Raw genomic sequence first — 17,233 nt, 5'->3', positions numbered from 1 at the left:
TGTCTGATACCTCTTACTACAAATGAATGTGCTCTTCTCCTGGGCAGATTAGATGATAAGAAAAGATGAATCATGTACTCATCATAGATAGGTCACATAGATTAAGTTGTACACATGGAGAGCCATTTGCAGCAAAGTAAAAGAAATCAAGACAGATCAGGAAAGGAAAAAAATGAATGAAACTGAGCAGAAAGAGGGGAAAACTGACCAAGGGTGAGGAACTTAATACTTGTACCTAAGCCACAATCTAGATTTTTAACTTTCTTCAGACTGAATTGTTTAACATTTTTTTTAATTAAAAAAGTAGACCATGAATGTGGTTTAAGAGAATTAAACAGTGAAAAATGGTACATAGTACAAATACAGTTTCCAGTGTCAAACAGTATACCAGTTTCTTACATATCCTTCCTTTTTGCATATACATGCACAATTTGTACACATACAAGGGAAGATATGCAGTGGTGTGTGTCTTTTGTTTGAATTTCAAACACAAGGGATTTATTTTTCCTTCTCTTTAATCACTTAAAGTTTCTGATTGAATGAAATATTATTATCATGATATTTTGTATAAGGGTGTATGTGGTTCACATGACATGTTTACATGTATTATCCAGTTTGAACCCTGCAGCTTGGTAGGCATGGATGTTGGTATCATCCCCTTCTACAGATGTGGAAGTGGACTGTAGGAAGTCAAAGGACTTTGAGCAAGATTGCTTAGCTACCAGGTGATAGGATTCATTCAAATTCAGGGCTTTAGACCCCAAAGCCAGAGCTTTTCCTCTTCTTCCTCGTAGACTATAAGCTCCATTTGTGTAGGGATCTGGCCTCTTTCACTCCTTTATCTCTAGTGCCTAGAAAAGTGGCTGACACAAAATAAATGCTGCAGTCAATGTGTCACCCAGGATTATGGTCTCATCTGAAGGCTCACATGGGGAAGGGTTTGTTTCTAAGCTCACTCACGTGGTGGTTATCAGGATTCAGTGCCTATTGGGCTGTCGGCCGGAGCCCGCCCTCGTGTCATTATCATGGGACTCCACAGGACAGCTCATGACGTGCATCAAAGTGAACAAGTAAGAGAACAAAATAGGACAGATGCCAAAATCGTTCCATGACCTAATCTTTGAACTGACATCTTATCATGTTTGCCATATTCTACTTGATAGAAGCGAGTCACCAGATCTGGCCCACATTCAAAGGGAAGATCACACAGGATGTGAATGCAGGAATCAGTGGGTGCTGTCCTGGAAGCAACCTACCACGTCTTCCTTCCCACAACAATTACCATTCCCCTTACTGCTCTATTTTCCTTTTGTAGCAACTAACACTGGCATAAATGTATTTTCTAACTTTTTTGTTAATTATTTTTTGCTCATTGGAATAAAATCTCCATGAGGGCAGAGATTTTTGTTTGTTTCACTGATACATCCAGAGCAATGGAAGATTTTCTGGAACATGCTTAATGAATATTGGGTGAATCAGTAAGTGAATTTTAAATCTCGCCTTGTTCTCCCTCGCTTTGGCAGATTGGCGATGAAATTTTAGAGATCAATGGCGAGACCACCAAAAACATGAAGCATTCTCGGGCCATAGAACTGATTAAGAATGGTGGCCGCAGAGTTCGTCTGTTTCTGAAGCGGGGAGACGGCTCGGTACCGGAATATGGTGGGTCAAACTATGAAAACATTCCTTCCTTCCCTGGCATGACTCCATGACTTTGTCTCCAGAACGGCAGCGGGAAAGTCCTTTTTGTCTCCCCTATTCACCAGTGTCTTACCAGCCTCTCGCACCATGTGATTATTTGCCTCGCTTGTTCTGAAACCTCTACACATTTCATCCTTTTGCTTGCTTACGTGGACTGGGGCATGGCCTAAGACAAGATCTTTATAGCCCCCTTTCTGATAATCAGAGAGAACATTTTGTCTAGTCCGACCAAGAGCGAAGGAATGTTTGTTTGAACTGTGCCAAACTGTTTCTCAAATCCAATTGTTAGCACAAAATGACTACATACTCCTTTTAAGAAGCAGGAAAGCAGGTTTCCTGAGTGATACGTTGAGGCACAATTTTTTTTTTCCTCTTTTTTGGTTACTTGCTGTTCTTTATTTAAGAGGCGTGAAATTTTGAGAGATTGGGGGGCTTTGCTCACCTCCTTTATGCTCTGTATACAAACGATACTTCTCCATCCCCTCAACTGGTCTCTTCCCCCAGATCAGACCACCTGAGCCCACTACTATCAAGCAAACAAACAAAAACTGTTGCTATATTAGCCATATGTTTTTGAATGCTAATGCTCAACTTGAGGGAAACACGTGACTATACCTTTCCTATGAGGAAAGCCAGGTTACACATAGAGCTCCTTCGTCATGTCTTTAGACTTGATTTGAGTAGACAGCAATGGTCTTTACATAGCTTAGTGTTCTGATGGCAAAATTTTATATATTATAATAATGTCCTATTTATTTGAGATTCTTGTTTAAAATTAATAAAGAAAAGAAGCTATGCCCTAGATGTAGGGCTTTTTTTTGCCCAACCAAAGGTCTACAAAAGTTTCTATAGAAACTGTGATTGAATGGTCCCCATATATGTTGGTCCCCTTTATTCGGGATTTATCTGTTACCACCCTCTTTTCCAAAAGTCATTCTGCACAATTCCCAGTTGTACTTGGAACCCGATGAGATGCTTAATTCAGATGCAGCTCGAGTGGAAGGGGAGCTCCTTTGAAGGGCAGCCTTCCCAGGTGTTGGACATTTGTACAGGTGCAAAATACAAGGGGTGCGAGGTACCGGGTGGGAGGGTGGGCATCAAACGAGGCCCCCTTAGACATGGCCAACCACAGGGGAAATAGTCCGACAACATTAAGATGTCATGGCTGTGCACTGTACTAAACTTCTGACCGTTAGGTGTATTGATGCCACTGAAACTGTGTAACATTGTCTCCCTTTTCTGTCTTCCCTCTGCTTCTGTTGGATGTGATCTTTCATTTGAGAGTCATCATCAGTAACCTGTGTACCTTCTCAAAACCTATGTCTGTTGCACTGAGGATGAAAATCCAACACTAACAAATGTTCTTTGGGCTAAAAATAAAGATCATTTAAATACACGGTTTTCCAAGAAGGGTTGAACATGCCAGGGTTGTGCTGCTGTAATGTCTCCATGTGTCATTTGGACTAAATCTCTCTAATTCTATTGATTAGAGTCACAAATGGGTTATAATATGTTAAGTTCCAATATTTTTCTGACTTGATTGGAACCTGCTTCTCTGTGAGGCTATTTTTGTAATGAGTTTTTTGTACTTAATTTAACTGCCGCGGTCTTTTGGGTGGGGTGGAGGGAGGGGACTTTGTTCTTTGGTTGTTTATTGTTAATGCTCTCCTATGCCAGCCTGTCATTGTTCCAGTTGTTTGAAACAAAACAAAGCAAAACAAAAAAAAGGATGCATCCATTGTCTGGGTTCTCGAGTCATCTATGGCTGTCTAAAAACGTCACTGTTCCGATTGCGGTCTCTGCAGCCTTATTTGAGTGTTGCCTTAGACTGTCTGACTGGACAAATAAACTCTCTTTGCCCTATGTTAACAAATGCAGATTTTTTTTTCTTTCCTCTTTGTTATAGGGAATCTAAATGTTCAACTTTTTCTCTTTCTCTCTTTCTCTTTCTCTCTGACTGTTCTTGGTGCTGGGCCCTCCCTTCCACAGCGATGATACCTCCTAATATCGCTGCATGTATGAGAAATGAAAAGCTCGGGGAGGCTTGCTTCTACCTTATGGGCCATAATCAAACTACGGTTTGTAGCTCAATCAATACTAGGTGTTTCTGTGCTGTGGCCTAATTTCCTCATTGCTTCTGCTTAGCTCTATTTTGATATGTTTGGCAATTCATTCTGAGCACCCTGCGTTCTTTGAATTGTAAGTACACCGCTGACCCTGTTGAAGTGTTGCTCTCCCTCGTCTTAAAAGTAGGCGTAAGACTCCAACATTAGATTTATAATACTGATATAAGTACCTTCCCTCACCCACATCGTCAAATGGCGTGTACTGAGAACCTGTTCTTGTTCATTCTGGTAGCCCACCCAGCATTTAGAAAGAATGATATATCACAGAGCTCTCACCTGGGTAGATAGACAGGAAGATGACATTTCCTGGTTGGTCAGGTATCTCTTTGCAAACTACAGCCCATGGGCCCAAGTCCTGTCCTCAGCCTGTTTTTGTAAGTAAAGTTTTATTGGCACATAGCCACGCCCAATTCTTTTATGTGTTGCCTGTGTTTTTATACCTCAAGGGTAGAGTTAAACAGTTGCAACAGATACTATGTGGCCTGAGAAGCCCAAAATATTTACTCTCTCCCTTTAGAAAAAAAATTGCTGACCCTTGCTTTAGGCTTTTTTATTGCTTTTGTTAAAACCTGCCCTAGGTTTTGGGAGATCACTCATGAAACAACTAAATTGCTAAATATTGATCTCATTGCCTCGTGAAAGATCCTGAAAGAGCCGCAGTGATCCCCTCGTTTTGACTGTCACACCAGTCTGCTCTCCAGACTGCAGCACATCATTTCAGGCGCCTTTGCTGGAATGGTATCACGTGTGTGACTTGTTAGGTTTAGTTGCCACAAAGCACCCCTGCTTTGAAGAGAGCTCTCATAAATTCAGGACACTGCCTAAAACATCTGCAGTGTCATCTTAGATAGTTTAATAATGATAAACAGAAGGCATCATGGGCTGCCCTGCTGGATGTTATCAGAAAAAGTCCAGTGACTCCAAGCTCCTAGATATCATTATGACTGCCTTGTATATCATAAAGAAAAAGTGCCCCTTGAGGTTTTTATCTGAGCCCCATCTAATTTCAGATGTGTACCTAACAACCTCTCTTCCCTTCCCTTTTATCTCTTAGAACACTCCACATTTTATAGACAGCTCCTTATTCATAAAGTTACACAAAAGTAGAGAAAGTGGTTGAATAACACCCAAAAGTAGAGAGAACAGTTGAATGAGCCCTCCCGTACACACCACGTTTGCCAGTCATTAACAACCGGCCAGCATGTTGCCTGCATAAGGCCCTTTGCCAGCCACCCTGGATTATATTTTAAAACAGAAGCGCACTGTGCATACAGTCAAAGGCGTAAGTCCTGAGTAGATAGTGCAGATTTTTCACCTCCATACACACCCATGTAATCACCGTCCAGATGAGACGTAGACTCGTTCCCCCTGCCCCTCCAGATCAATACCCCAGATTGCTTGTAAGCACCTCAAAACAAGTATTCTTTAAGGGAAGGAATATTTTCTTTCTTGGGGTGGGGGAGGGGTGGGGCAAGGGGGAGGGGTTGGCAGGTGGGGAAAGAGGAGGGGGAGTCGAGGAGGGGCAGTTTTGATATTTCTAGACAGACTATTTGGGTTGTGTCTTTAAAGACTAAAATTGTATACTAAATTTGACTGATTGTATACGTTCTTTAATGATCTGTGTCTTGAGTATAGAGAACAGTCAGCTAGATCCTGAAAGCCACAAGTACTAGTTGTTAACCTTAACTAGTCGCAGTTATTAACCAAGATTCAGTTGGCTTTGATTCTGACTGCTTTAACTGTTTGTTGTGACTAATGAGAGGGCAAGTGCGGGTGGGCGTGGGGACAGGAGCCCAGGGGCCTTGGTACCAAACGGTTGCTCTCGTTTGTCTCCCTGGCAGACCCCAGCAGCGACCGCAGCGGCCCCTCCGCCGGGCCACAAGGTGTTCCGGAAGTGAGGGCCGCGCCGGGCGGCCGCCGGCAGCATCCATCACCGGAGTCCAGTTATCCACCCGATCTTCACAAATCATCACAGCATGGGGAAAAGCGGGCACACGGGAAAGATGCGAAGGGCAGCAGAGAGCATAGCAGACAACCCAACGAACACCACACCTGGAATGGAACTTCTCGCCAAGCCGACGGCGGGGCATGCCGACCCAAGGAGCGGGCGCCCGAGGGGCGCAGAGACGCGCAGGCTGAGCGCACGGCCGCCAACGGGCCCAAGAGGCGACCTCCGGAGAAGCGCAGGGAAGGCACCCGGAGCGCCGACAACACTCTGGAGAGGAGGGAGAAGCACGAGAAGAGAAGGGAGGTTTCTCCGGAGAGGCGGCGAGAGCGGTCCCCGACCCGCCGGAGGGACGGCTCGCCCGGCCGTCGGAGACGGTCCCTCGAAAGACTCCTGGACCAGCGGTCTCCGGAGCGGAGGAGAGGCGGCTCCCCCGAGAGGAGGGCGAAATCCACCGACCGGAGGCGCGCGCGGTCCCCCGAGCGCAGGAGAGAGCGGTCACTGGACAAAAGGAACAGAGAGGACAAAGTCAGCCACCGAGAAAGGGAAGACGCCAATCTGAAGCAGGATGCCGGCAGAAGTTCCAGACATGCCCCGGAGCAGAGGAGGCGACCTTACAAAGAATGTAGCACCGACCTCAGTATCTGAGACCCTGAATCACATTCCAACCTTTACCGTGTCAAAGGTTCTAAGAGGAAGGTCACAAACCTGAGATAATTTAGTTTCTTACCTAAATGAAGCATCTGACACCTGATGATCCTATGAATAGCAACAAACATTTTATGCATTTGAAAACTTATAAGAAAAATATATATGAAAAGTGTTGTGCCTGATGTATAATATTAAAGAAAGTATTTTTAAATGCATACTTTTTTGGAAATTATTTGCCAAATGCTGGCCCAAAGGGATATAAATTTTGTTTCTACGTAAACTGTAGAATTGTCAAAAATTGTTCCCTTTTTTTGGGCAATCTTTTTCTCTCCTGGTTAAATGGGGCTGTTAATAATTTCCCTTACTTAGAGAAAATGATCAAGTTTAATTAATTTTATATAGACTGTTATGCAGTGATGTAGTGCTATACTGTAGTCAGGAGTCTTTCTTAAAAGCAAAGAGCAAAAAAGCAAAGTTCTATTTGTAAAAGCTGAGGACCCTTTGGGATGAATTAGGATTGCCAGTGATCCTAAAATTCAGCAAACTGTATGACGAGACTACTATTGCAAATGAAGGATATTTATAGCTAAAGTACGCAGCACAAAGAAATTTTATATTCTTGAGTTATAGTTGGTTCAGAAGACAGTTTGTACTCTCCCTGGCCCAGGAAGGCACAGAGACAAGACAGTTGGCCACCATTACCCAAATAACAGCCCAAGCACAGACAGGTTCTTCAACATCTCCAACACCTAATAAGATCTCATTTAAGGCAATGCCACCGCAGCTTTGCTCAACTACTAGAAGGAGCAGACAACAAACATCTGTGTTGTCTGATTTGAGGCCGAATACTAGATGGAATGGGGGACAGTGTGCCCAGTGTGAGGGAGACATGAGATGCCCAATATGGAAAGGGTGTGCCCCCTTTTTTAGCATAAGCCCACGGTTGCCCTTTGCCAAACTGGGGAGGAGGGAATGAGCCTTGGTGGAAGGAACCTCTCTGTTGATATTTAAAGAAGTGAGGGTTGGGGGTGCTCATTCTTGGAAATGCCAATTTCACTTTGAAACCGTAATCAAAGTCTCTAGGTTGCTTGAAGGGAAAGGAAGGAAGTGATCCCAGTGGTTCTAGATCTGGTTGGGAAACTTCTGCCTCATGACTCTTGTCTTTTGAGTCTTTGGACAGCAGCACAAAACATAACCATTTTTCTTTTTACAAAGACCCATTCTTTTTGATCCCGAAGGAGGTGTGGTTGGGTCGGCCGTAGCCCCGGGATGTGGTTTAAATGGATTACTGCCTAGCTGAGCCAAAATGTTTGCTTGTACCTGTTGGACAACTACAGCAAACCGCTGCTTACAGTGCATTGTGTATTTCTGTAGTACTGTTTTGCATCTTCCTTACAGACACAAAACTTTGCAAGTCAATCACTGTTGTTCCCATGGTACTGTAAAAGAAAAAAAAAAAAAAGAAAGGAAAAAAAAAAGACAGAAAACCAGCCAATCATTGTGTGTACAGAGTTAAAAATTGTAACTAACAGAGCCTGTTGAAAAAAAAAAAAAACAACTGTTGCCTTTTTTTCTTGTATAAAAGAGAATTTATGACAAAAATTTAGCTGTGAGGAATGTGATATGTGTTTATATTTCTGAATATGGAACAAATTGATTCATGGGGGTATATTTTAATGTAAACTAAATCAGGTATGTAAAGTTGTTTTAAAATGGGAGACTATATAAGTAATTCTGTAAAGCTTTAGTTGGTTTGAATATCATCATTTCCTCCACGGTGAGCCTGCTTGTGAATTATTAAGCACTTGTTTGCATTCTCTGTTCTTCACTCATTTATTTCTTGCAGTGTGCTATGGACTTAATGCTCTTTCTGTATTGATGAAAAGCAGTATGTGGGCCAATCTTTTTATAAAACACTATGCATATATAAATATTACATTGTTCATAGCTTTATTTGACGTATGGGTTTATACATAACATTAGAATGAGTAGCTATAGTTGTGTGGACATTTATAAAGCAAGCTACTTTCCTGGAGCAGACACAATGTACATTCTGTAGCTAAAAAGGAAAAAGTCTGTGAATGCTATTTTTATTATTAAAGTTTTCCATACAAAGCATACATTGAGCTGTAGTAGTAAGGCTGAGGAAGAGTACAACTGAATAATGATGTTCTTTTTCATCAAGTTCCTAAGAGCCAACTTGGAGATTTTTATTCCTAAGGCTCCACTACTAGGATTTTTCTCACTAGTTCTAGCAAAATCTGTGATGTTAAATGACCGATGCTCTCATTTGTGGTCCAGAGTTTTAAATAAATGCAATCAGAGTGGATCTTTGGAGTGCATCCTGAAGTTAACATCTTGATGTCTGTCTTGTAAGAAATGATATTTGACATTTTGAAATCTGTGTTCTACCCACCTGGGCTTGTCTCAGTCCGTGAAGACTTTTGATCTGGCAATTTCGCCTGAATTCCACACACCAGATTTGCTTTGGAAGTATTGTACTGTACAGGGACTATGCATTAAGCAGAAAGATATAGTCTTATTTGAACTACTGTAACCTTACATTGGAAACTGATTCTTGTGAGCCTACTTTCCTTATTTCCCCCCCACTTCATGTAAATGTCTTGGTGAGAGATGATGGATGAATATTTTGTATGATTAAATCAAACCATTTAAATCGATCAGATTCCCCTCCAGTACACAATTGATGCCTGAAAGAATGTTGGGGGGAAGACTCAACACCCTACTTGTATTTTTTAAGTTTCTTTTGTGAAAGATTTTTTAATGCATTTTTACTGTAAAAATACATGGAAATGTATGCATTCCATAACCACTATTGCTTCTGGATTGATATCTTCCTTGTCTCCTTGTTGTCTCAAATGTATCAGGGTCAAGTAGTCAGTTGAAGGCACCTGACTCAGCTCGTTGCAATGCCATTGTGCTGACAGAGCAGGAGCTATGCCTTTGCAGTGGTCTAGTGCCTTGCTACTCAAAGTGCTGCCTGCGGACCAGCTGCCTCCTCGTCACTGAGGGGGAGCTTGTTAGAGATGTAGAATCGCAGGCCACACTGCAGACCTACTGAGTCACAATGTGCATTTAACAAGATCCTCAGCTAATTCATACACACTTGAAAGTTTGAGCAGCACGGAAGGGCATAGAGCCCTGGTAATAAAGCAAACCCTGCCAAGCCAAGAGCCGCTTCACTTCCTGTGTGATTCTTGGGCACATTCCTTAACCTCTGTTGAAGCCTCAGTGTCCTTGTCTGTAAAGGGGCATAGAAGTGCAAAGGGCTTAGCCCGTCCCTGGCAATCAGAAGAGTCCTCTGTAAATGACACAAACCTTTTTTTATTGAGGATTTTCTGCATGGCAACAAGTATCCTACTCTTGTCCTGGTTTATTTTCTAATCAAAATGAAGAAAAATATTTCCTCACTATTAAAATGGGGAAGAAGGTCTTTTTATTATAAAGTTAACAAAATAGTATGGCTCATGCTATTTAACACGTATAATTACATTGACCATTGTTTTGAGATATGAAACCAAAATGCTGTGCTACGAAAGTTGAGACAAAAATAGTCTCAGAACATAACTTTTGAACATAGATATGTCTGTGGAGGTAGACATACTCCCAAGTTACGCTAGATGAAAAAGTTAACCCCTTCTTGAATAATGATCTAACATATAATAATGATCTAACATCTGGATTGATAGGCAGTTTCAAATAACTATCCAATTTCCTTCCCTGTTTTGGGGTTGTTCCTTTGTATGACTTAGTCCTTGGGGTTTTGCTGTAGAACCTAAGCTCTTGGGCATTCCAAATGCTGTTATGCTTACTAGTAAGCCTTCCTACAATCTATCTCTTTTGTTGTATTCTGCTTTATTTTGTCACCAAGATGGTAATATGGACACTGCTCACTTCCCTAGTATCTCTTTTGTTGAAGTGGTCCCCGGCGTAATCAACTATTGAAGTCGTTTGTAAAGCCCTCGTGTCATGCAAGTTCTTTGCCTGCCCTAAGTAGCCACACTAAACGTGCTGAGAATCAGTTACAGCCGTCAGGATTTTTCCTGCTGGTGGGTAATCCGGGCCCCACCTGCATTGTGAAAGGAAGAGCCCTTTCAAGTTCCTCCAAGTGATTTTTCTTACAATGACGCAACACCATCAGCATTGTGGATGTTTAGCACAATAAGATCCGAGAGCTTTTGGAACACATCTCATTACAGCTTCCAAGTAGGGAAGTGACAAAGCTGGGCCGTCTCCAACACAATGATATGGGGTGTTTTTGCAGGGGTGGACTTTCTGTGAAAAAATTTTGACTACTTTCCCCCAGTGATGTGTTTATGCTTTGCAGTCATAGGGCAAGAGTGTGGTTTTATTTGATTAGTGTAGACACTAGGTGTTCACTGGATCCAAAGTACTAGCTCTCTTTGAAAGTACATGGATCTAAGCAAGGTGGTATTAACCGCTGTCTTATACAGTGAATACTCACGTGTCGTATCTGACTGCCTGCCTTGACTGCATCACCTTCCCACCTAACTAGGAAGTCTTCATTGTTGTGTCTCTGGAGGAAATAAAGGCATGGTCCACACAGCCTGGAGCTCTAAACACCACTCCAGTGAGCACTGTGCTCTTAGATATATTTATCCCTCAGAAAACAAATCCTCTTTGATCTCGTAGGATTGTAGAATTGAAGGGAAAATAGCTCCGAAAGGCTGCTGCTTTGTGCAATAAGCAAGGCTTGCTTCTCAATTACTCATTTCCTCAACACATTTATTGAAGGCCAGCTCTGTGAGGCACATAGTGGGGCTAGACATACCTGGATCCTGGTCTCAAGAGCTTAGGGTTGGGTGGGAAATGCTAGACAAATGCATATAAACCAATACCAAGCAGAGGCACAGGATCTTCGACCGTAATTAATAGACTTAGCCAGATTGAGGAAGGTTATAATTCAGCTGAGGCCAGAAGGAAGAAAAGGAGTTAACCAGTAAAACAGGGAGCCCGGTGCAGGCTGGGACAGACCCAGCTGCGAGGGAGTATGGTCCAAAATGGAAGGGTTGCACCACGAAGGGCCAGGTTAGCCTTGTTCCAAATATTAGATTTCAAAATAACAGAAGGACACTGAAAAGTGAGCTGTGTGTGTGTTGGGGGACAGTAGTGGTGACCATCTCAGGTTTAAGTTGGAGAAAGATGGGCTTCCAGGACAACACAGAGCAGGAAATCCAGTTAGGCTCTGGAGCTATCCAGGCGGCAGCCCTGGCCCTGAAAACCCCTCCTAGGCCACCTACGTGTTCTCAGAGTTCTGAAGTCCACCCAGGTTTACCACCCTCTTGTTAGAAGAGTTTATTTTCTTTCCAACCTAAATCCTTCTCTCTGCCATACCTGTGTTAATACAAGCAGAACACTTTATACCTGATTTCTTCTATTAGGTAAGGTCCATCATGTACTATTTTACCTGATTTTCTCCAGGTTTACAAATCCCCACCTCACTAACCTTGTAATCTTGTTTTCACCTTTTTTTTTTTTTTTTTTTTGAGGTTGCCCACATCTTTCTCAAATGACAGAAGCCTGTCTAGGTATTACCCAGTCTCTGCCAGGTGTTCCCCACGTTCACGTGTTAAGAAAGGAACCGCTCCCATGCTACCCCATCTTGAAGAGCAGTGGTTTGTTTGTTTGTTTGTTTGTTTTATTTACAAAACAGGTGCATACTTGTAATAAAAGACTCAAGCATTTCAGGAGAGTATACAATAAAAAGTGGCATTCTTCCTCACCACCTGTCAATGCCAATGCACAGAAGTAACTATTATTAACAGCTTGGTTCATGACATTTCTGATCTTTTCTACATATATATGGTTTTGTTTTTATGGAAAAAAATGGGCCATTAAGCCCTTACTATTTTATGAACTGGTCCTTTATCTTGTATAGTGTGGCGATTTTTCCAAGTTAGGAGCATGTACATACATACATACACATTAAAATAAAACCTCATAGACTTCATTCATTCCCATTCTGTCTTCTCCCCCTTCTTTTGGATTACTGCAGTAGCTCCTCACAGTTCTCCCTGCCTTTACCCTTAACCCACCTACAGATTCTTCTCCCTGTAATGGCCAAAGTAATTCTTTTAAAATGTCAAGTGAAAGGTCAAAGTCCTTACAGTAGGCTCTGGGGCCCCTCCTTTCCTCTCTGACTGCTTTCTCACTAACTCTGCTCCCGCACACTTGGCCTCGCTCCCTTCCTTGGGGGCTTTGCTCTAGCTGGCCACCCTGCCTGCAATGCTCTTTGCCCAGATAGCCTTGGCTGACGCCCTCACTTTATTCAAATCCCTGCTCAAATCTCATTCTTCCAATGCTTCCTACCCTGACCACCCTATTTAAAACTGCAACTTGATTCCTCTGTTCTACTCTTTTCCCCTCCTTAGCACTTACCACCTTCTCACCTGCTGTGTAATTTACATGCTTACTCATTATCTCTATTTTTAATCCCCTGTCTCCCTCCTCTGGAGTAAGGGCCAGCTTTATGGACTTGCAACCTGTGCAGGCACACAGGGCTCTGCACCTAGAAGGACTCTTTGTTTGATTTAATGCTCTGCTATCACATTCTTGAATTTTTAGTAATTTTTGAACAAGGAGCCCCACATTTTCAATCTGCACTGGGTCCTGCCAGTAATGTAGCTGGCCTTGTCTAGAACATAAGCTTCCCGAGGGCAAGGATCTTTGTAGGGAACTCTGATGAATTCTGAGTTCCTGGAATGGTTCTAGGCACATAGTTGGTACTCAGTAAATGTCAGTACTCTATTTCTGAATAGCTGCATGTTCTGAAGTTGACCACCACTTAACTAGTCCTCTATGGACATGCAATTGCTATTACAGAAAGATGCCACAATGAGCAACCTCACAATGTCAAACCTTGATACCCTTGAGTGGTTGGTTTAAATACTTTCAAGGGATAAATTGTAACTCCTAGTACTCCTGTGTTTCTGGTGACACTGACATTGAGAATTTGCATGCTTTTATTGGGAACAGCTGTTTGCAGCAAAGTGCTTGCAAGCTGTGGGGTCTATTTCCCATCAGGTGAGAGTTCCCAAGCTCAGTGGAGCCACTAAACCAGTAGTTCATAGCCTTGGGTGCACATTGGAATCACCTGGGGAGTTTTAAAAGAGCTGCTGCCTGAGGCCACTCCCAGAGATTCTTATGTAATTAGTCTGAGCATATCCTGGGTTTATAAAAAGGTCCCAGTTGATGCTACTAGGCAGTCATTACATCCTCCCTCAACGTTAGCCCATAGACTGAGTGGGATTGAATGGGTCTGCCTCGCTGCTTTCTCTTCTCTTCATAGGGTGTCTACTCTTGCCTTTTCTTAGGTTGCAATGGTACAGCAGCTCAAAAGAAAGATGGTTTGAGATTAGTTTCCCAAACTAAAAAACCTTCCTACTTGCATAAAGTTATTTAGCCAAGTAGAAACATAGTGGGCATGCATGAATTGTGAATTCTGTTTTATATTCCCGTAACCACCAAATGGTTCATTAATAAGGATAGTTGAGAGACTCCTACATTCTCAACTAGAAGAGGTCAGAAGCACCATCATTAAACCAAGAGTTAGCAGAGTACAACTTTCACTTAATTTGAGCAAAATTTTAATACCCTTATTTAAATAGAACATGTGGTATGTTAAAACTTAACAAGAAAGAGAATATTGAATAATTAGCAATTAGAAGTCATGAGGAGGAAAGATTCTTTTCTAGCAAGTTCTTAGTTTCCAACGTGTTTATGATGCTTCTCCTCCCCCCATCCCTACCCATAACTAATTTTAACAGACAACTTTGGGGCTGAAAAATAATTGAGTTGTGACTGAATAAGCAGAGTACGGCATTTCTATGACCAGAATAACAGACATGCCTTAAAATTTGAGGGGAAAAACGTTGTTGGGAAAATGTTACTGGCAATAAATGCCATTTACCTAGAAGCTCTGGAATTAATGTCATAGACTCTAACATTGGTCCAGTCCAGGGGCCCAGAAACCGCCATTGTTATTACCAACCCTAAGTTAGAATCAAGGGAACTCAAGAATACATTTGAAATAGTCATGAAATCTAGAGCTGGGTAGTATCCCTCTTTCACTGTCTGCTCAATGTGGCAAGACGAGTGAAAATGTCATGTCTCTCCAACTCATCCATTTGATATCCTCCCTACAGCCACCCCTTCCCGGAGGAATTTTATGAGGGAGATCTTTCCACTTATCCCTTGGGAATTACACCTTAGATAACTTTAACTCTTTCCATTATCTCCTAAAAACAGAGCTTGGTTCAAAGCAGTTTGTTAACAAATAGGTACTGAGTACTCTTTTCCAGGCTTGGTGCTGGGTACTCAGTGTCAAACAGAAGCAATAACACCTCAGCCTTCCTGAAGTTTGGAGTCTGGCAAGAAAGCCAGACATTGGATAATTGAGTTAAGTTGTGGTAAGAGCTATGGACTGTGCGTGTGCCCTTGAGTGTCTATAACTGGGGGACTTAATCTGGCTGGTGCCAAAAAAAAAAAAAAAAAAAAAAAGGCAAGAAGAGGGTAGATGTCTCCGGAAAGAAAGGAAGTCCTAGGCAAAGGCCTCACTGCAGCAGGTGTGCAGCTTATTCCAAAAGTGGACAGAAGGCCCGTGGGACTGAGGATCTACCATAGTGAGAGAGGAAAAAATAAAAGCAAGACCTGAAACGTGAGCCTTAGCGAAAAAGACCCACTGCCTATTCCCATACAGGGAGAAAAGAGAGACCAAAAAAGCTATTTACAGAGGACCAAGTGCTAACATAACTCCCCCATTGCTAAAATAACTCACACAACAAAAAGCCATGAGAACAACCCACATTCAACATCTGGGTAATCTCAAAACCTATTAGAATAATCACAAAATACATAAAAGGAAAATCATCTGTTGGTCTCCTTATTACAAAGCAGCAAATCTTTTATTCTTTCTAACGACTGAGTTCTAGAAAGCAGGCTCAGGCTGGGAGTACCTTTGCTTCTAGTCACATTCTTTCAACTGGGCTTATTGGAAACACGTGACACAGGGAGACATTTCTTGGATGGAGACAGGTGGACAGAATTGCTGAACACCGTCGTGAGCCCTGGGAAATCACCTCGTCTGGCTTAGGATGTTTTCTCCCCTCAACCTATTCCCGTTTTATTTTAGACATCTATTTCATGGGGATTTATTTTTATTACTTTGGTGTATTTTGTCTGGATTGTTTTTTGTCTCATTCTTCATTTTTATTAAGAATTTATTTCCTCTCTCTTCCCAGATTCCACTTAAATGAGTGAGAAATCCCAACAGCACATGCCCGGATAATAAAAATGTCTGTTTTTATTCCTGTTAATGAACTTTAATTTGGATTTTGAGGAAACTGTTCTTTCTTTGTGCCCCTCTCCAACTGTATCCCCAATGGTTACACTCAAATGTGGGAAATGCTCTGGTACATTTATAGAATTTAGACCAGAAAGAATTCCATATTCTCTACAATTTTATGCTACTTTTAGTAAGGGCAAGATGTAGATATCATCAAGAACACGATTCAGGCTTTCAGAAGACTAAGTAGAGCAGTTGAGACAAAAACCTTAATTTTTAATTTGCTTTAGGATGCAAGTAATGCATGCTACATTAGTTTCGTTAAAACATAAATCCAGAATATTGTAAGATAAAAACCCCTCTGGACTACTCCCCTCCTAAATCCCGGTCTTCTCTCAGAGTTAATCACTGTTGTCAAACTGGGGCTCTTCTCCCAGACACATCACTATGTATATGCAAATGCACAAAAACATATGTGTACCTGTGTGTGTAATTTTTGTGCATTTCTAAAATAATGAGCTCATGGTAATGTACCTATTGTTTGGTGGTGTAGTTTTCTTCCACTTAATTCATCTTTCAGATCTGTGCCTTTTAAAACTATGCTAAATAGTACAACCATCCGTTTGTATCTGTCGGGAGTTGGTTCCAGGACCCTCCCCAGACACCCAAATCCTCAGATGCTCAAGTCCCTGATACAAAATGGTGTAGAATTTACCTGTAACCTACAATCATCCTCCTGTAGATTTTAAAATCATCTCTAGATTACTTATAATACCTAATATTAATACAATGTAAATGCTATGTAAATGATTGTCATGCTGTATTGTTTAGGGAATAATGACAAGAAAAAAGTCTATATATGTTCCGTTCAGATGCAATTTCGATCTGTGGTTGGTTGAATCCACAGATAGGAAAGGCTGACTGTCTTCATGTACGTCTGGTAAGGCTGTCATAGCAGAGTACCACAGACTGGGCAGGTTAAACAACAAAAATGTATTTTCTCCTTGCTCTGGAGGCTAAAAGTCCAAGGTGCTGGAAGGGTTGGTTTCTGATGAAGTCTCTCTTCCTGGCTTATAGACGGCCAGCTTCTTGCTGTGTCCTCACGTGGCCCTTTCTCTGTGTGCATTGTCCTGTGTCTCTCCCTCTTCTTATGAGGACATCATTTCTATCACATTCGGGCCCCACCCTTATGACCTCACTTAACCATAATTACCTCAAGGGCCCTGTCTCCAACCTGTCTCCAAGTACAGTAACGCTGGGGGTTAGAGCTTCAACATATGAATTTGGGGAGTACACAATTCAGTCCATAACATATAGCATGTGTGTCCTTTACTTTAATCTTTTTAACTTTATCTGCCATTGGATAAATTCCTTTACATTTTTTCAAGCTTAACCGCAGCATGATTTTGTCCCTTGGTCTAAAAGTGACCGAGGTTTCCGCCACCTCTGGGGGCTTGAGGGGACATGGCAGGAGTGATGGAATGG

The 17,233-nt window shown here is 42.0% G+C and overlaps 1 protein-coding gene across 12 annotated transcripts in view; it reads left to right on the top strand.

Annotated features, from left to right (window-relative positions):
- The window catches only part of MAGI1 (membrane associated guanylate kinase, WW and PDZ domain containing 1), a 607,075-nt gene extending 597,819 nt beyond the window's left edge, over positions 1-9,256 (top strand). For 5 of the 12 annotated variants that reach the window (XM_069476026.1, XM_069476029.1, XM_069476027.1 and 2 more), the window contains 2 exons: positions 1,524-1,662; positions 5,669-7,724. In XM_069476026.1, the coding sequence (XP_069332127.1) occupies positions 1,524-1,662; positions 5,669-6,420 (891 nt within the window). In that variant the 3' untranslated portion in view covers positions 6,421-7,724. Of the gene's footprint in view, positions 1-1,523; positions 3,571-3,690; positions 3,780-5,668 lie in introns of those variants that run through there. The other 7 variants (XM_069476033.1, XM_069476032.1, XM_069476030.1 and 4 more) reach the window with 4 other exon arrangements.
- Positions 9,257-17,233: the final 7,977 nt, after the last annotated feature.

This window comes from Eulemur rufifrons, chromosome 7 (assembly GCF_041146395.1).
Source record: "Eulemur rufifrons isolate Redbay chromosome 7, OSU_ERuf_1, whole genome shotgun sequence".
Lineage (NCBI taxonomy): Eukaryota > Metazoa > Chordata > Mammalia > Primates > Lemuridae > Eulemur > Eulemur rufifrons.
This window is presented reverse-complemented; position numbering and strand designations above follow the sequence as displayed.